At 49.5% G+C, this 17,657-nt stretch overlaps 1 protein-coding gene across 1 annotated transcript; it reads left to right on the top strand.

The window, feature by feature from the left end:
- The first annotated feature begins 1,003 nt into the window (after nt 1-1,003).
- LOC144950789 (chondroitin sulfate synthase 1-like) lies at nt 1,004-14,081 on the top strand. Its single transcript, XM_078880879.1, has 4 exons — nt 1,004-1,726; nt 3,158-3,511; nt 9,810-10,019; nt 11,125-14,081. Exons 1-4 carry the CDS (start codon nt 1,211-1,213, stop codon nt 12,805-12,807), a joined length of 2,763 nt encoding a protein of 920 aa, XP_078737005.1. The 5' UTR covers nt 1,004-1,210; the 3' UTR covers nt 12,808-14,081.
- The last annotated feature ends 3,576 nt before the right edge of the window (nt 14,082-17,657 follow it).

The following is a 17,657-nucleotide window of genomic DNA, read 5'->3' as shown; positions in this document are numbered from 1 at the left end:
AACAGACTTTTGGGGCAAGTGTTATACCCACACTTTACCCCCCACACAAAACCTGGCGTGTGACTGGGGGAGGGAGGGAGGGGGGAGAGATAGAGGCCGTTGCGGTGTGGTGGGGTCTAGGAAACTTGTGCCATTGTTTCAGCTGCCGCGCCTGGAGATCGAAGCGACCGGCCGATTACGCAACTACAGTCTGACGTGAATCGGAATTAATCGATTATCGCCATTACTCCACGTACCTCTTCTTGGTTCTTTCGGTAAAGTCACGTAGAAGGGGAATAATACAATAATAAAAATAAAACATAATAAAATACAGTTCTCACGACGTTTCGGCCACAATGCAAGCAGCCGTCCTCAGGTGAAGAACAGGGCTGTTGGAAAGACAGCGTCCCAATGAACACCACCAAGCTTGGCAGCGTATATTTAAGCTGGGTAGGAGAGCGCCTTGACAAAGGAATTTAAATATCAACAGAGGAATTTAGCATATTTATGGTAAATGCAGACATGGGATTAGTCACTACTTGTGGAATGTGTAGGTGGTGGGGGGGTCTCAAAGTCATATTATGCTCGTGTTGTTTATGTAGGATTAGCAGTAATAAAGGGAGCAAGTAGGATTAGCAGTAATAAAGGGAGGGAAATTTTTATAGTAAGGAGCTGCAGCAGCCAAACCACCACGTAAAAAACTAAAATATAAACTGCATCAATATCGATTTAAAGCTTTCGTGACTGCAGGGATTCATCTTTTTGGTTCTTTCAGTAAAGTCACGTAGAAGGGAAATAATAAAATAAAAATTACTTTATTAAATAAAAATTATTATTTTATTAAATATTAATTATTTTATTATGTAAATTTATTCTTATTTTATTATTTCCCTTCCACGTGACTTTACCGAAAGAACCAAGAAGATGCATCAATATCATCCACGTACGTTTAGAATCGATTTCCCGTAATCACCAGCAACGGGGAATCGACTTCGCTACCGCAGCCATCGCGAATCGATGGAATCGCATCGAGGTCCTGCAAACGCCCGCTATGGAGTAGCGGCAGCAGCGGCGGAGGCGGCAACCACCAGCGGCTCACGCCTCCTCACGACAACAACGCATCCACACGCCCGATACGTGATGCGTGAGCTTCTAAGAGCCCGTGACATCCACGCAACAACAACACCAACGATACAACACGAGCAGGCGCGGGAGAAGGAACACATCGGCGATGAAGGCCCCATGTCCGCGGGGCCTACGGGCTTTCCTAAGCAGCCTGGCCGGGTTCGCGCTCGGATTCTCGGCAGCCACTTGGCTCTTCTCGCCCTGGGCAGCGCAGCGAGCCGGCAGTAGCGGCAGTGGCGTCGTTCCCACCGGGGGTCACTGCTGGTGGCAGGGCGGCTTCGGGCGAGGGGGAGCGCTACTTATGGGCGCCGGGAGAAGCGGCGCGTCGTCATTCTCGTTCGCCTTCTCCTTCCCATTCTCGTCGTCCTCCACCTCCCGGGAGGAGACGGAGTGGGGAGGAGCGCGGACCCGCAGCTTCGTCTACGTCGGGGTCATCACGGCGCACAAGTACCTGTCCACACGCGCCTGGGCCGCCTATCGAACTTGGGCCCCCACGGTGCCCGGCCGCGTGGAGTTCTTCACCAGCGACGGCTCCAGCACAGAGCTGCCCCTGCCGCTGGTGGCGCTGCCCGGCGTGGACGACGTCTACCCGCCGCAGAAGAAGTCGTTCATGATGCTGAAGGTACCTGCAGGAGGGTGGTGGTGGTGCTCGCAGACGCGGTGGTTAGACCAGAACAACACCACGACTGTCGACCCCCCCCACCCCTCTCTCTCTTATCAGTGCCCCTCAGAGGTCGCAAACGGGTTTTGATTCCTTACCCGTACCCGTATCCGGCCGCACCAGGGTCGCAAACGGATACCCGTACCCTACCCGATACCCGGCTACCCGTACCCGGCCGGGCATCGAGTAGGGTACGGGTACCCGATTGCGACCTCTGGGATGAAGCCATGTTGCAGGCGCGGGTGGGTTCATTCTAAGAACTTGAATTGTGAGAAGAGACAAGACGTTGGGAAATGAGTGACATACGGTTTCCACTGCTGGATTGTATTGTTTCCGCTTGAGGACGACCGCTTGTGTTGCGATCGAAACGTGGGGATTTATTTTGTGTTCTACCTACGCGACTTTACCGAAAGAACTAAAGAGTATGGATTCCTGCAGTCACGAAAGCTTTAAATCAAGACCAGACCCTTACCCCGTGCTCCTAACAAATCTCAACGTATATCATACAAAGTCACCATCACAAGGGAGAAACACAAACAAATAGACGAAACAATGTTGCCCGTATTGAAACGGCTGTGCGCCGTATGGACCTGAAAACGCAATTTCCCCTGTACAAGAATACGGGGTAAACCGTATGGGTTGACAGGTATGATCATACAACAACAAATAGAACAAAATATATTACCAGGTAGGTAGGTGAGGGTCCCACTGAGCAATGTAGTTGTTTTTCAGAAGCAACCTGGCCATCAGAAATCATAGCTGCTCAACGAAGTGGGCTTATCATCACGTGGAAATGTATAGCAGCAGCCAAATACAGGTAGTCCTCTCCTTACGATGGAGATGTGTTACGACGACCCCATCGTAAGTCAAAAATATCGTGAGTCGAAGATGGCCTAGCCTACCCAGGAGTCTTAAAGAATGGTGATCATTTCTAAATGTGGAAGTAAAAACCAGAGGACCCGGAGAAAAATCCACACGGCCACAATGAAAGAGAGAGATATGCAAACTCCAGATATACAGCAGGCGTCAGGGTCGGGATCGAACTCACGACCTCCTGTATACCATGCAAGGGAGTTAATATCTGTTAAACTCTTTAACTTAACTTTCCCGCTCGCGACCCAATCAATAACATTGGCGGCGAATATTTGCACCGGTGCTAGACCTCCCCTAGGTCGACTCAGCTTGAATGGGTACCTGGCGTGGGTGTGCAAACATTCAGCGCTGGGGAGATGAAGGCGGCCGGGCGGGTGTAGTGCTGGCGACCCACCCCCCTCGTGTGCCGTGCCGGCCTTCATAGGTGCTATTCGCTGACAGCACTTTCCCCCTAAGTCTGTTAAGGTTACGGGGGCGGGCGAGGATCTTTGTCTCTGTGTTTCTCTTGCGCGCGCGCAGTACATGCACGACCACTACCTGGACCAATTCGAGTGGTTCGTGCGTGCCGACGACGACGCCTACATTCGCGGGGATCGCCTCGAGCAGTTCCTGCGCCGCCTCAACAGCAGCGAGCCACACTACCTGGGCCAGACGGGGCTGGGCACCACTGAGGAGCTGGGCAAGCTGGCACTGGAGCCCGGCGAGAACTTCTGCATGGGTGGCCCGGGAATGGTGTTCAGCCGGGAGGCGCTTAGGAGGCTGGCGCCCAACGTGGGGCCGTGCCTGCGCGAGATGCACACGGGGCACGAGGACGTGGAGGTGGGGCGGTGCGTGCGGAGGTTCGCCGACACGCAGTGCGTGTGGTCATACGAGGTGAGTGAGTTGGGTGAGCGGGTGCGAAATGGTGAGTTTGTGGTTGAGTGATTTGCTGGGTGGGTGATTGAATGGATGGGTAAGTAAATACTTGGATGGTTGGTGGGTGAGTGAATCTGTGAGTAAAGTGGATAGGTGGGTGGGAGAATACGTGAGTGGGTGGGTAGGTGTACGAGTGGGTGAAGTGAGTAGTTGAAATGAGTGGGTGGTTGAGTGAGTGGGTGAGTGCTTGAGTGGATGAGTGCTTTGTTGAGTTGGATATTTTAATAAGCGAATAGATGGGTGGGTGAGTAGGTGAGTGTATGAGTTACCGAGTGAGAATCGGCGACAGAAGGGTGAATTGTTTTTTGGGGTGTAACATGCTAGCCAATCAAACACCAGCTCCACACTTAGCAATAAGAATACTCGCCATCCAGACTCTAGCCTGACCCGACACGGCATCGTTCTGCCTTCCTCCAGCAATGGAATAAAAAAGCATGAACATTTTTTTGTATTACTATTGTTACATGCGTATAAGCTGAATAGAACTATGCTCTAAATTTTCGTGCTCGGCAAGACCCCCTAGTCTCGATGGTTTTGCTCCTGCCAATAACATCTGGCAATGTAACAGCATTAATTTGATGGACATTGCTGATGAGACCCAGATGGGGTCGAAACCAGTCCACGTTTTTTATTCGTAAACAAATGTTTGTCATGAAACATGACTCCGGAAGGCCCAAACAGGCTGATGGATGAGAGATAAATAAATACTTGGGTTTTTTGTTTGTTAATGAAGAGAGATGTACTTTTGTCTGTTCGTTTGAATCTCCGTTCTCTTGCGCTGATGAGCTTACATGGGCAGATCCACAAGTTTGACAACCTCAAACATTTCAGCATCAGCCGAATAGTTCCACACGTGGTGCCACATATGGTGCCACTTCGAAAGTGGTTTTAGAAAAATATGGATTATTCATGGAATAACTCATTGGTTTAATGCATACGCGAATCATAATGCCTGATCGCCATCACAGCGGAGATGAAAGCCAGTTTGTCTGAGTGCGTCTAAACACCATTGTACTTTGTGTGCATTCCTCCTTAGTGAAAAAAACGTGGAAGCAATCATTTATTCTATTCCAACTATAGTCCAGATTTGTTGACATCATCAGACATGGTCAATCCACTGCTAGTTGGAGCCTCCCCCAGCACTGGTCGTATGGATCGTAGTGGTTGCCTGGCATCCTTCACTAAAGCAGGTCGGTGCGGGTTGATGACCGGTTCAGATATCAGACATCATTCACCACTGATGTCAGCCGTGGCGTAGGAATCAAACTCGGCCGCTGGGTTCATAGTGCAGTGCGCGCACCACCGTGCCGTCCCTTCCACCCCTGACACACTTTACCGACGTCTACAAAAAAAACCACCACCACGATACACACTTTACGATTATACTCCTCGACTGCTGACGCCCACTGGCGCGCGCCGAGGCGCCCGACACCTCGACCGCTGGCAAAAAATGTAGCCTCTCGCCGAAACGCGTTAAATCTGCCAGCGCGTTCCTGACAGCGCATGCCAGCGGTGCCCCACTTGGGCTGGCGCCTGCTTCGCCTTCCATGGCCACACTTGAAAGATTTTATCCTTTGCTCCCCCGTATGTACTGTATATGTATGTATGTCGAATTTCTTTCGCACCCATCGGCCGCACGGCGTCATTTCAGCGGCGTTGGCTCAACACAAGCAACACTGGACAGGTTTGATTGTGCAGAATTTGTTTTTGTCCTTGGTAAAAAAAAAAAAATCTTGAGAACCCGGACAAAACTATGTGTTTGTTGAAATTCTTTCGCACCCGTACGTAGTCAACCGTGCTAACAAAATTGAACACAAAGCAGTTCTAAAGAAATTAGATTGTCAATCTATATTTAAAAGTGGCATAGCTCCAGTGGCTTCCTAATGTGGGAAGGGAAGAGTTCCAGACGGCCGCAGAAGCGCGCATGAAAGCACGCGATGCGATGACCACCGTCTCTGTTCGATGGTTAGCCAAAAGCCGCTGCGTGGCTGACCGGGTACGTACGGTGCGAAAGAAGTGGTACATACATAGTTTGCGCGATGAATTATGCCCCTTGACGAGATCAGTAAGTTCTTTAGGTGAAATTCTACTGCTTGAGCTCAACTGTAAACATGACATTGTTTAAAGGGGGAGGGGGTGACATAGAACCAAAACTCAGGGGTGTACTCCACAGTCAATGTTAAACACTAGAGGAATGTTAAACAATTTATACTTGGTTTCTTTTGGCTCGTCTTGTGCAGTTGTAATGTCAATGAGAGCGATAATCCCTCCACCATCTAACCTATGTGTGTCTGTATGTTGAACTTATTTCGCACCGTATGTGGCCAACCTCTGCGAATTGGTGTTGCGGGGGAAGGACAACAAACTAGACACAAAAAGCAGACAAAGACAAACAAAAAAAGTTGGCAGATGGGTCATGTGCCAATTGATTTGTATTCTTACAGCAAACCGGCATTTTACAAAAGTGAGCAAATTCGACATTTTTGTAACTGCGTGGTTTTTCTGATGTCTTCAAGGCCACCTACTTGAGGGACCCGGATTAGAAAGCGCATTCACTCGAGATGTGAGCTCTGGCTACCCTACCTGACCATTCTGGGTGTACTCTTCAGCGAAACGTCGTACTAAAACTGCCCAATTCCCCTTCGCTTTCCAAAAGCGAAACAAAAAAGCCAGTTGGTAAATGTGTCCGGGTTTACAACCTGGCCGTATCGGCTGGCCACAGCTCAAATTGACATCGTACCGACACCGTCTGACCCAAACAAAAACACCCCCTAAGTGTGTGAATGTTAAACGCTCCACAGGATTGGTCATGGTTACGATCTGCTTTTGTCAAGCATGCCTTCGGCTGTAACGCATCACACTAAAGAATTTGACAAATCCATTTCTTCTCCATTGTCTGTGCAGAAGGACATCTGCCCGACAATGTCGATACTGTACGCGTAGATTATCTTTCTTTTCGCCGAAAAAAAAATTTGGCAGTTTGACCCACACATGATAGCAATCTCAAGTTTCCCCATGCATAAGAAGTCTGTTTCGGAATGGGGCATTTGACGCCAGGGGTTTTCCTGGAAATATTCATCGATCCCTTTGTCTAACAAATGTCCAACTGTACAGAAAGACAACTGACTGATACGCCGATACTCTACGCCTAGATTTGTTTTCTTTTCGCCTAAAAATATATTTTGGCAGTTTGACCGACACACGATACTGAGCCCAAGTTTCCCCCCATGCATAAGAAGTCAGTTTCATAACGAGGCATTTGTCACCAGAGGTTTTTTTCCTGGCAATGATCATGATCCAGATGCTTTCCAAAAAAGCACCGCTGTCTCTTCCAAGTTGGAAGCAACAGCGGCTGCGGGTGGTGGCAGCAGTGGTTTGGGCCCATGCCCTCGCTGTCTGGCCAAAAAAATCTGCTTGCGAAATGTGGGAATGTGTCTGGCGGTGCCGAGATGACAATTCCACTTTTTACGCTCGCACAATACCAGCTGCGCCTTGCACAGCCTCGGGGAGATCCCAGCGTGTTTTTCCGCTGCAGAGAAGCCGTGCCGTGCCGTGCCGATGGTGTTGCGGGCAATGAACATGTTGAGACCGGTTCACGTGCAACTGTGAGCCATGGTCGGGAATGGAACCCAGATTTCTGGATTTGTAGTGCAGTGCTACTACCTATTAGAGCCCTTCGGGTGTATGTTGGTTTGTATGTTTTTGAACTCGCACCATACATAGCCAAGCGTGCTAATCGGAGGTGCGTGGGAAGGACAACACACTAAACACAAGCAGTGTAGAAATGAGTTTCAATCTAGAATGAGGTGACATCTGGTCCACATATTTGGGGCAGCACTTTCCCACTTGTCCTGTCGTTGAGAGCAATGTTTGCTGCATGATCCCACCTGATATTCATATCGAGAGCTGGAATCTAGCCATATTAAGTGCAAAGATACATTTTATGCAATGGCTTTTTTTGTACAGTCATCGGGTGGACCAGGCTGATATTTCTCAGCTCACAAAAAAAATTACACCCGGTTTAATCACACAAAGCTGAAACCTGGAATCAAACCTAGCATCTCAGGAGTGCCAGCTCAGCCCTCTAGCCTGAGCCACCCATCCTCTCGGACTTGGTCTATGAGCCAGATTGATTCATCTCATCCATAGTGTGTTGAACCACTACACTACAGGCCCAAACACTTTATCTTTCTGCCTTTTTCCCAAACACATTACTTAACTTAAAAATGTCCTCCCATCATCCCAAGTTCTGACAACCTTGCTCAGCTAAAGATATGTATTCACTCTTTCTCTATGTATGTTGAGCTTCTTTACATCGTTCTCATTCGAAATTTAAAAGAGCATAGCTGCAGTGGCTTTCTAATATCACAAAGGAAGAGCGTTCCAGACAGCCGCAGAAGCGCAACTGAAAGAGCGCGATGCAGTGAACGTCTTTGTTCGATGGATAGCCATCGATGGCTAGCCATCGAGCAGTGGATTGGATCTTTTCTGCAGGACAGGACCCAGCAGATGGCCTTGGGTCCCCATGTGTCCCCCCCTAGACCCTCCCCTCACGGTATCCCTCAGGGGTCAGTCTTATCTCCCCTTTTATTCAGTGCCTACGTTAGGCTGCTTGGAAGCTGTTATCCGAAGGCATGGGTTTCAGTGCCATCAGTAACGCCGATGACACCCAGATGTCTCCTTCTCAGGTAACCCAGCTGCAGCTCTCGCCTGCTTAACTCAACAGACTGTCTGGCAGAGGTAGCTGCATGGATGCAGCAGAACTGGCCTAGACGGAGCTGATGATTGTAGGGTCAGAAAGTCGGCTGAGGATGGGACAGGAGGGAGCTTGAGCCTCCATTAATTCATGGAGTTACGCCCTCTCCCTGTAACAGTGGCGCACAACCTAGGTGTATTGTTCAATCGTAGCCTGACCATGTGCCCTCATGTTGCAGCTGTGGCCAAAGTTGGGTTTTATCACCTGTGCTCCGAGGGCTACCTCTAGTGATCTCGAAACACTGGTTCACGCGCATCTGGATTATTGAAATGCTTTCTATGCCGAGCTGTTTTGTGAACCGGCTCAGAAACTACAGCTGGTGCAGAATGCGGCTACTTTTATGCTTTAGACGTGTTAGCTGTTTCGAGCACGTCATACCAATCCTCCGTGATCTGCACTGGCTACCAGTCAGCTAACCGCATACAATTGAAGTTAGCTGTAATGACTTACAAAACTCAAAATAGCCTTGGTCCTCAGTACCTGCAGTCCCGTCAAGCCCTCCAGATGTCTGGTAGATACATAACCATGCGTTCTTCAGGCCAGGCCCTGGTAGCGCAACCTAGAATTTTTTAATTCTGCGCTGGGCGGTAGTAGGTGCCTTCTCGAGTGTGGCGCCTAAGATGTGAAACTCTCTTCTACCGGCCCTCAGATTGGCTGCGAGCACTGAACAGTTCAGGAAACTCTGCAAGGCAATTTTTTTTTCTTTTAGCTTTTCCTTGTGTATGTCCCCTCATTTTGATATTTTTATACGTGTCTCGATTTTATGGGGAGGATAACTACATTCGTTTAATCAATACTTTAAAGTATTGCGATGCCCTCTTAGTCGGGGCAGGTTTTTACGAAAAATGTTTTTTTTATAAATGAGCCAAAACCCGCGACTGCTTCTGCGAGGATGACCGGAGTTCGTGTGATGATGGTTTATGCTCCTCAACGAGAGCAGCGAGGTATTGCGGTTCATTTGTGGCAAGCGCTTCGTGTGTATTGAGTGTGACCTCACAATATATTAATTTGGCAACCGGAAGCCAATGCAGCTCGGCGAGCACCGGACAGTCGAGCCGTTTATTGCTCACCGCCAGAGGTCGCAACCGGGTACCCGATACCCGTACCCTACCCGATACCCGGCTACCCGTACCCGGCCGGGTACGAGTACGGGTACCCGTTTGCGACCCTGGTGCGGCCAGGTACGGGTACGGGTAGGCCGTGAGTCACTGGTGAGTAACTGTTTGTCACTCATTTCCCAACGTCTTGTCTCTTCCCACAATTCAAGTTCCTAGAATCAACCCACCCGCGCCTGCAACATGGCTTCATCCCAGAGGTCGCAATCAGGTACCCGATACCCGTACCTGGCCGGGTACGGGTAGGGTACGGGTACGGCCGGGTACGGGTACCCGTTTGCGACCCTGGTGCGGCCGGGTACGGGTAAGGAATCAAAACCCGTTTGCGACCTCTGCTCACCGCCCTCACCGCCATGTCTACGCCATCTCGCCACTCCCACCGCAGATGCAGCAGCTGTTCTACGAGCACTACGAGCGCAACAAGCGCGGCTACATCCAAGATCTGCCGGCGAGCAAACTGCACCGCGCCATCACCCTGCACCCCAACAAGCGCCCCGCGTACCAGTACCGCCTGCACTCGCTGCTGCTCGCTTCACGTGCCCAAGAGCTGCGCCACAAGACCATCGAGCTGCACCGGCAGATTCTACAGACTGCGGTGAGACGGGGTGGAGGGTACGGTCTTCGGCACGTGCCAAGTTGCACCCATCGTTGTAACATCTATTAAAAAAAAACGACACCTAATGTGTGTATATGTATCGATTTAAAGCTTTCGTGACTGCAGGGATTCATCTTCTTGGTTCTTTCGGTGAAGTCACGTAGAAGGGAAATAATAAATAACGTAGAAGGGAAATAATAAAATAATAAAGCTTAAATATACGCTGCCAAGCGTGGTGGTGTTCATTCAGACGCTGTCTTTCCGACAGACCTGTTCTTCACCTGAGGACGGCTGCTTGCATTGTGGCCGAAACGTCGTGAGAATAATTGTATTATGTTTTATTTTTATTATTTTATCATTTCCCTTCTACGTGACTTTACCGAAAGAACCAAGAAGATGTGTATATGTATATAAAAAAATATACGCACGGTAAGTCCTTGCTTAACGCGTGGTGTTCACACAACGCGTTTTGTCTATAACGCGTCTCTTGTACGAGGTAACACGTGAAATGCGTGCACCGTTATAATGCGGTTTCTTCATGGTCGACGATGAACTACTTTCTTGAGCTGCACAGCTGAGCGACACAGTGATACAGTACGCGGAATGATACAGCACAGCAGCAGCGTACCCTCCGTTATTTGCCCCGCCATCTCACTGCATATGCGTAGTAGTACATCGGCAAACTTTATCGTTGTGTTATTTATGCGGAAATGTTTTCGTTAAAACGCGTTTTTCGCACAGCGCAGCACTTTTTTCAGTAACGCATCTACCGCGTTAAATGAGGACCTTGCCGTATTAGGGCTGTTTTCGATTAATAGTCAATTCAGTTTCTTCAGTTCACTCCCTGAATCTTCAATTTATTTCCGAGGGGCTGCATTTCAGTAATTTTCATCATTTATCACAGAGTTGTCTTCAGTTTTTGTCGAGATGTAAAAAAAATCAGTTCCTGAAGCTGCCAGTGCGTGGAGCGCGTAACATCAGACGGCACGGCGCGCTTCACGCGGTACGACGCGGAAGCACGGCGGAGAGAGGCGCGTTGAGTTTGTATTCATTAAAACGTTATTATTTTATCTTACCCGACGCTCTTATCCGCTGGCACCTGCAGACGGAGGCTCAGCAGCTGCTCGATAATGGCGGCGACGACGAAGCCAGCGCCGCCTTGGACGTGTCGTCAGAGGACCGGCGCCTTGGCGCCTCGCCCTCCTTCATGCGCTTCCACCCGCGCGACCGCCAGCACGTGCTCGAGTGGGACTTCTTCACCGGCACGCACCTGTGGTCAGCGCGCGCCGGCGCCCAGGGCCCCCGCCAAGCCCTGAGCGGCGGCGCCCTCCGTTCGGCGCTTGACGGCACCGTCGTGGCCCAGCTCATGGAAATGATCGACGCCCGCGCTAGGGCGCGCCGGCGAGCCATCGATTTCCGCGAGATCCTGTACGGCTATGCGCGCGTCAACCCGCTGCACGGCGCCGACTACGTGCTGGACGTCCTCATGACGTACCGCCGCAGTGAGGGCAAGCGCGCCGCCGTGCCGGTGCGCCGCCACGCCTACCTGCAGCAGACGTTCGGCCGCGCCGAATTCGCCGAGGAGCGCGAGATGCAAGCCGCCGAGTTCGCCGCGGCCGTGGACGCTAGTGCCGCCGCCGCAGCTGCCGCCGCTTCGGCCGACGGCGGCGGTATCGCCGGCGGTAATGCCGGCGACGGTTCCTTGCTCGCGGTGAAGCTATCGAACTCGCTCGGGCTCTTCGCGCCGTTCGGCCGCACCCCCGTTGAGGCGGTGCTGGCGGCCGCCGGGCCCAGCCGGGAGAGGATCCACATGCTGGTGCCGCTGGCCGGGCGGTACAAGGCGTTCGTCAGGTTCATGGAGAACTTTGAGCGCGTGTGCCTGGCTCGCCCGCAGAACATCAAGCTGGTGCTGCTGCTGTTTCGCCCTTCGAGCGACGACGGCGGCGGCGGCGACGGGGACGCGGTGGGAAGACCTGAGGCACTGGTAGAGGAGTACCGCCGGCGCTACCCGAAGGCGGAGATAGAGGTGCTGAGCGTGACCGGGCCTTTTTCGCGAGGCCTGGCTCTGGAGGTGGGGTCGTCGCAGTTTCCCGGCGATGCCCTCCTCTTCTTCTGCGACGTTGACCTGGCTTTCACAGCCGACGCCCTGCAGCGCTGCCGGGACAACGCTGGTCGCGTCGATCCCACCACCGGCAGCGCCAACGACGACGGGAGGGTTGGCCAAGTCTACTTCCCTGTCATCTTCAGCCAGTACGATCCGCGCATCGTCCACTCTGGTGGCGGCCGCTCGCCCACGAGCGACGACGGCGACGGCCGCCACGACGACGACCCCTTCGACTTCTCCGATCGCGCCGGAATGTGGCGCGCGTTCGGCTACGGCATCGCCTGCCTGCATCGCGCCGACCTGGCCCGTGCCGGCGGTTTCGACACATCGATTACGGGCTGGGGACTCGAGGACGTCGACTTGTTCGGCAAGGTGGTGGCGGCTCGTGCCGGCGGCGTTTCCGGTGGCGGGCTAGCCGTGTTCCGCAGCCCGGACCCCGGCGTGGCTCACCTCCACCACGAGGTGCGGTGCGACCCGGCGTTGGAGCCGAGGCAGCTGCGCATGTGCCGCAACTCGAAGGCGTCGACGTTGGGATCGGCGAGGCAGCTGGCGCACACGTGGCTGGCGCACGCCGAAGCCGCCGCCGTCGCCGCTGGGGAAGACGAAGGAGGGGGACGGGGGCCGGGGAGGTTGGGCCCGACAGCCACCGACGTTGGCGGCGGCGACGGTGCCGCGAGTCGATAACTGCAAGCGCCGGCGCGTTAAATCGATTTCCTCGGCGGCGCCATCGTCGTACAACAGATGGGCGCGTGCTGGTAGGGGGTGGGAGTGGGGGGTGAGCAATGGCGGCCGTTGGATTTCAACGGAGTTAGGCCAAACATCCCAAAGTAGCAGGACACTCATGAAGACTTGAGACTCGGCCAGGCTTTACTGGTAAATAGTTGATATTATAATTAAACTGTAAAAATGAAAGTTTTCCTGGGCCCATATATATATTTTTTATCAATTTGGGTCGGACTATTTATATTTCATAGTGACGTCGTTTCCTGTGCCGATGTGGCGCACTCATTTCATTAAAACCACATCGGCGAGAGGTCAGAACGCGGGGATAGCACCAGAGATTCCTGAACGCAAATGCAGATTTCAGCTGCCTGTTCTTTTAAGGCAGGTTTCTCAAGTGTAGCCAGCTTATCGCCCTCAGCCTGATCATCAGCGACTCGCAGACACCCTGATTCTGACTAAATTTCAGCTCTGAGATTTAAAAAAATATCCGTTCGAACATCATGCAACGAACATTACTCTGTGGCAGGACAGGTGGGAAAGTGCTGCCGCTTAACGTGTGCACTTTTAAGGGATCTCGGAAGTCGTTTCGATATCTGCATCTGCGACTCTGAATAGCTTATATCAATGTGTAACAAAAATGATTTTTTTTTGTTCCTGGGTAGTGTTACTTTCTAATTGCTTATGCCTCAAAAGTACAGAAAATGGCTATTATTGCCCACAAACTTTGCTTTTGTGACCAGGACAGTGATATTTTGAAATTTACCTATTTTTCAATGAAAAATCGTGTGCATTTGTGTCATTCCTTCACATAAAGTCCTGGTAACAAAAGCTACGTTTTCTATACTTTTGAGGCAAAAGCAAATAACACTACCCAGGAACAAAAATCGTGTTACATAGTGAATTATTGGGCTGATGACTTGACACCAAAAGCACAATTTGGATAAAATTGACAAACAAATGAAGAATATAAGCTCCAAAATTGCTTGTCCGTGGACGTTTCATCGGTAATTACGCCGAGCCAAAATACACAACCAAAAGCTGAACTTTGTGCATTGAACTGAATGAAGTACATTTCATTTCTTTAACTTTTAAGTTAACTGCCTGTCGCTTGCGTACCGTGTTTTTTTATACATTTGCACATTTATGTTAATTGTAGCGTTAAAAGCATTATTGCCATACACGTAAGATGTGTAACAATTCATCGACTCATCGATAACTATCAATTAATAAAAATAAAAACAATAAAAATCACGACGTTTCGAAGGCAACACAAGCTTCCGTCTTCAGGTTTTCACCTGAAGGCAACACAAGCTTCCGTCTTCAGGTTTTCACCTGAAGACGGAAGCTTGTGTTGCCTTCGAAACGTCGTGATTTTTATTGTTTTTATTTTTATTAATTTTAATTTCATTTTTAACCTACGTGACTTTACCGAAATAACTAAGAGTATGAATCCTTGCAGTCACGAAAGCTTCAAATCTAGAACTATCAATTATTAAGCTTTTCCTAAGGTGCTTGATAGACATCAAATCACGCGCGTTAGAATCGACACAAAAGATTCCTAAATAGATATTTTTTTACATTGCGATGCACGAGCTCTATCAAGGTCTGTCGTGGCGAAGTAGGCAAACAACCTCAATAACTGACACCGCACGGGGAAGAGTCATCCCTGGGTGGAACGGTGACACAGCGGTTACAACACCGCACTACGAACCCAGCGGTCCGAGTTCCAATTACCAGCCTTCGGAGTTCCATACCTGGCCACGGCTAATATCGGTGGCGAGTGATCTTGGACGGGGTCCCGAATGCCACTCCAGTGCTGCAAGAGCTCTCTTTCTTCACCGACGTGTCCATGCCTCCATTATATATATTTTTTATCGTTGTTATATTTACATCAGTTTCACGTGATGCCTACAATCCACTGGATATGTGAAAAATAGCTTTGTTGCTCATCGGATTTCTCCAGTATAAAAATAAATATTCTGATTCACTGAAGGCGCTCTATTTGCTAGTGTTAGAAAAATAAGGGTTCGCGATAGTGAAAAGGGGAGAATAGTTACATTCCGGATTTTTTGGGAGTAAACATTTTATCGAGTCTGGCTCTGTGAGCCTCGGGCAAAAGGTGTGTGAAGGTGCATCGATAAAATTTGTATTTATTCTTACGCTCGTGATGTCGCATCACGATTGAGAGAATTTTATGATTTACTATCCGTACAAAGAATACGCGAACTCTATGCTGTTACATCTAGGGTAATGGGGAAAACAGAACTAAATGACAGATTAAAAAAAAGTAAAACACATTTTTAGATACAGATGTGTTTATTATACACCGTCTGTGACCAAATGACCCAGAATGCACGCGATCTTCATCATATTTAAGATGCCAAGCAGGTTTGAGCCTGGAAAGTGCTTTGGATTGGTGACCGCCATGCATAACAGTTAGAATTTGTGGAGCCATTTTGGGCAATGCAGCATAAGCTATTGCAGCATAAGCTATTGTCATTCAGTAATATAACCTCAGTTTACATGGGGGGGGGGGGGGGGGTGCGTTCCTGAAAGGTGCGGAGACGAATACCGAAACGACCTAAATCAAAGCGATTTACAGGGTAGCTAGAGGCGACGTGTGGGTGTGAGGTTGAGGCGACAAAAATCGGGCGTTGGTATTCATAATGACGACGTAAAGGGGGGGGGGGGGGGGAAGATGTACATTGGGGTATTATTGTGCTCTTCTACGCTCCTTCACCAACACTCCCCACCTTCACCAACCTGCACTGACCAGCGTGGTGAAGTATGGTCAAATAACTCTCCACAACTCACGCGGCTCTCATGCAGCATTGGATTCACAAGTGCTGCTGTACAAGTTGCAAAGTGTTGCTGTAAACGCTGCGGCCACAGGCCGGCCGGGGTTAGTTCACGCAACTCCCCAAAACAGCTAAAAGGTGCCGTTTTATTCCGCTTTGTTAATGTGTATACCTCAGCAGATGAGAATGGCCCATTGCAGATTCAACTGTGAACCTCGGCTTAAGTTTAGCTCCTCGAAATGAACGTATTAGCGGTACACTGCGCGGTATATGAAATGAGCGTAAAAAAAATTGCAATCATTTATTTTTTCACATCTTGAGGGGTGTGCATCAAAATAAGCTCTTGCGATGTCGAAGTGGTCGGAAGACCAAACGTTACAAGTGGCTGAACACGAAAATTCAGTCCGTTGCCGAATAGCAGCGCCCAGGCTGATGACGAATGGCTTGCTCCATGTTTCAAAGGCAGATTTGACGTGTCCTTGACGTTCTTCGATTCGACGGACCCAAATCAACTGGCAATAGACCTTTATTAGTAGACTGAATAAGCCTTCAAAGTGTCAAGCAACTTTCGCGAAAGGGTCAATTGAAGTTTGATGAACAGATGTGCTAATTCAAATTTAGATTTTAGACTGTTTTATGAGGACCGGTGTGTTATGCTGCATCGGTGTACCGCCAATACGTTCAAATAACTGCTCTCAGCTCAAGATCCGAATGTGGCCGGCAAGCCTTAGAGCATTGTACACATGAAACGTGGCGGCATGGCACGCACGCAAGGCGATGGAAGTCGTGCCTTACGATTCTGCTGTTTGTGAGCATGTATGTGTATCTACTTATTTCCAGCCTGCATGCATTCTCCTGCGATGGGTATTCTCATGTCCAGAAAGTGTTGGATTCGAGTTAAATTCCTGCAAGAGCAGCGCTTTTGCCACCATTCGTTTTCTGTTCTGAGACAATTTCAGTGTTTTATATTCGTGACATTTCTTACAATTGAGATTTATCATGCATGCAGTAACTAATGGTGTATTTCGTTTTTTTGTTAAAGAATGCATTTACTTGGTATTCATATTTTTTTAAGCCCACGACATTAATAAAGACAATTTTGTACTCAAGCGGTGACATTTTTTTGTGGGATGCTTGTGGGGAGGGAATATCAGAGGACATCCACCACGTAGGTGGAGCGTTTCAATCGGTTTCACGTGCTGGAGCAAGGATTGTTCCATCATTGCGAGACCATGAGAGGTGGGGGAAGCCTACATCAAGGAGTGGACTTATCATTGCTGATGACAAGTTTTTCTCCCGGGTCTCCTTTGCTACCTTTGGGCTCTCACTTGCCCATAAACTAGTTATAGGAAAACCCTGCATCACTTTAAACTAGCTCCACACTCGCGTGATCAGTTGCGCAACTTGCTCATGCGGTTTTTCCCTCGTTGCTCATGAACTTGCTATCTGGGATATTGTAATCGCATTTGGAACTCTGCACAACTGCAATGAGGGAAAGTGATGAGATAAAAGTGATGAGAGAATGTGATGCAAGTGATGAGAGATTACTTCTTGAAGCTTTAGAAACATCTGCATATGTTGCGCGTATGATATTCGTAGGCCACTATCCGCAAAATGTTCTACTGACAAGCAATTCCGAAAGGTATCCCTCGTGAAAAGGAAATACTGTATGAGACGAGATCGCTGACATATGGAGGATGGCTATGCAACCAGTTGCATACACCACATAGACCCTACTTGAAGCAACCTGCTCGGAAATTTGCATTTAATAAATGAATACATTTAGTCTGTCCAGCTTACCCCGAATTCCAGTTTCATGTGGTTTTACTTTATATTTCCAGCAATAAGCTGTCCAATTCTACAACTCAGAAAATCATGGAAACATAAAAAAAATGTTTTACCAACTTAAGCCACTCTTCAGCTCGGCTGCACTCGAGGCAACTCAAGTATGCAGTCCATGGAAATGAGGTGATAGAAAAAAAACTCAAAAGATTCTCCTGTACATTTTTTGTA

The sequence above is a fragment of the Lampetra fluviatilis genome, chromosome 59 (genome assembly GCF_964198595.1).
Source record: "Lampetra fluviatilis chromosome 59, kcLamFluv1.1, whole genome shotgun sequence".
Taxonomy (NCBI): domain Eukaryota; kingdom Metazoa; phylum Chordata; class Hyperoartia; order Petromyzontiformes; family Petromyzontidae; genus Lampetra; species Lampetra fluviatilis.
This window is presented reverse-complemented; position numbering and strand designations above follow the sequence as displayed.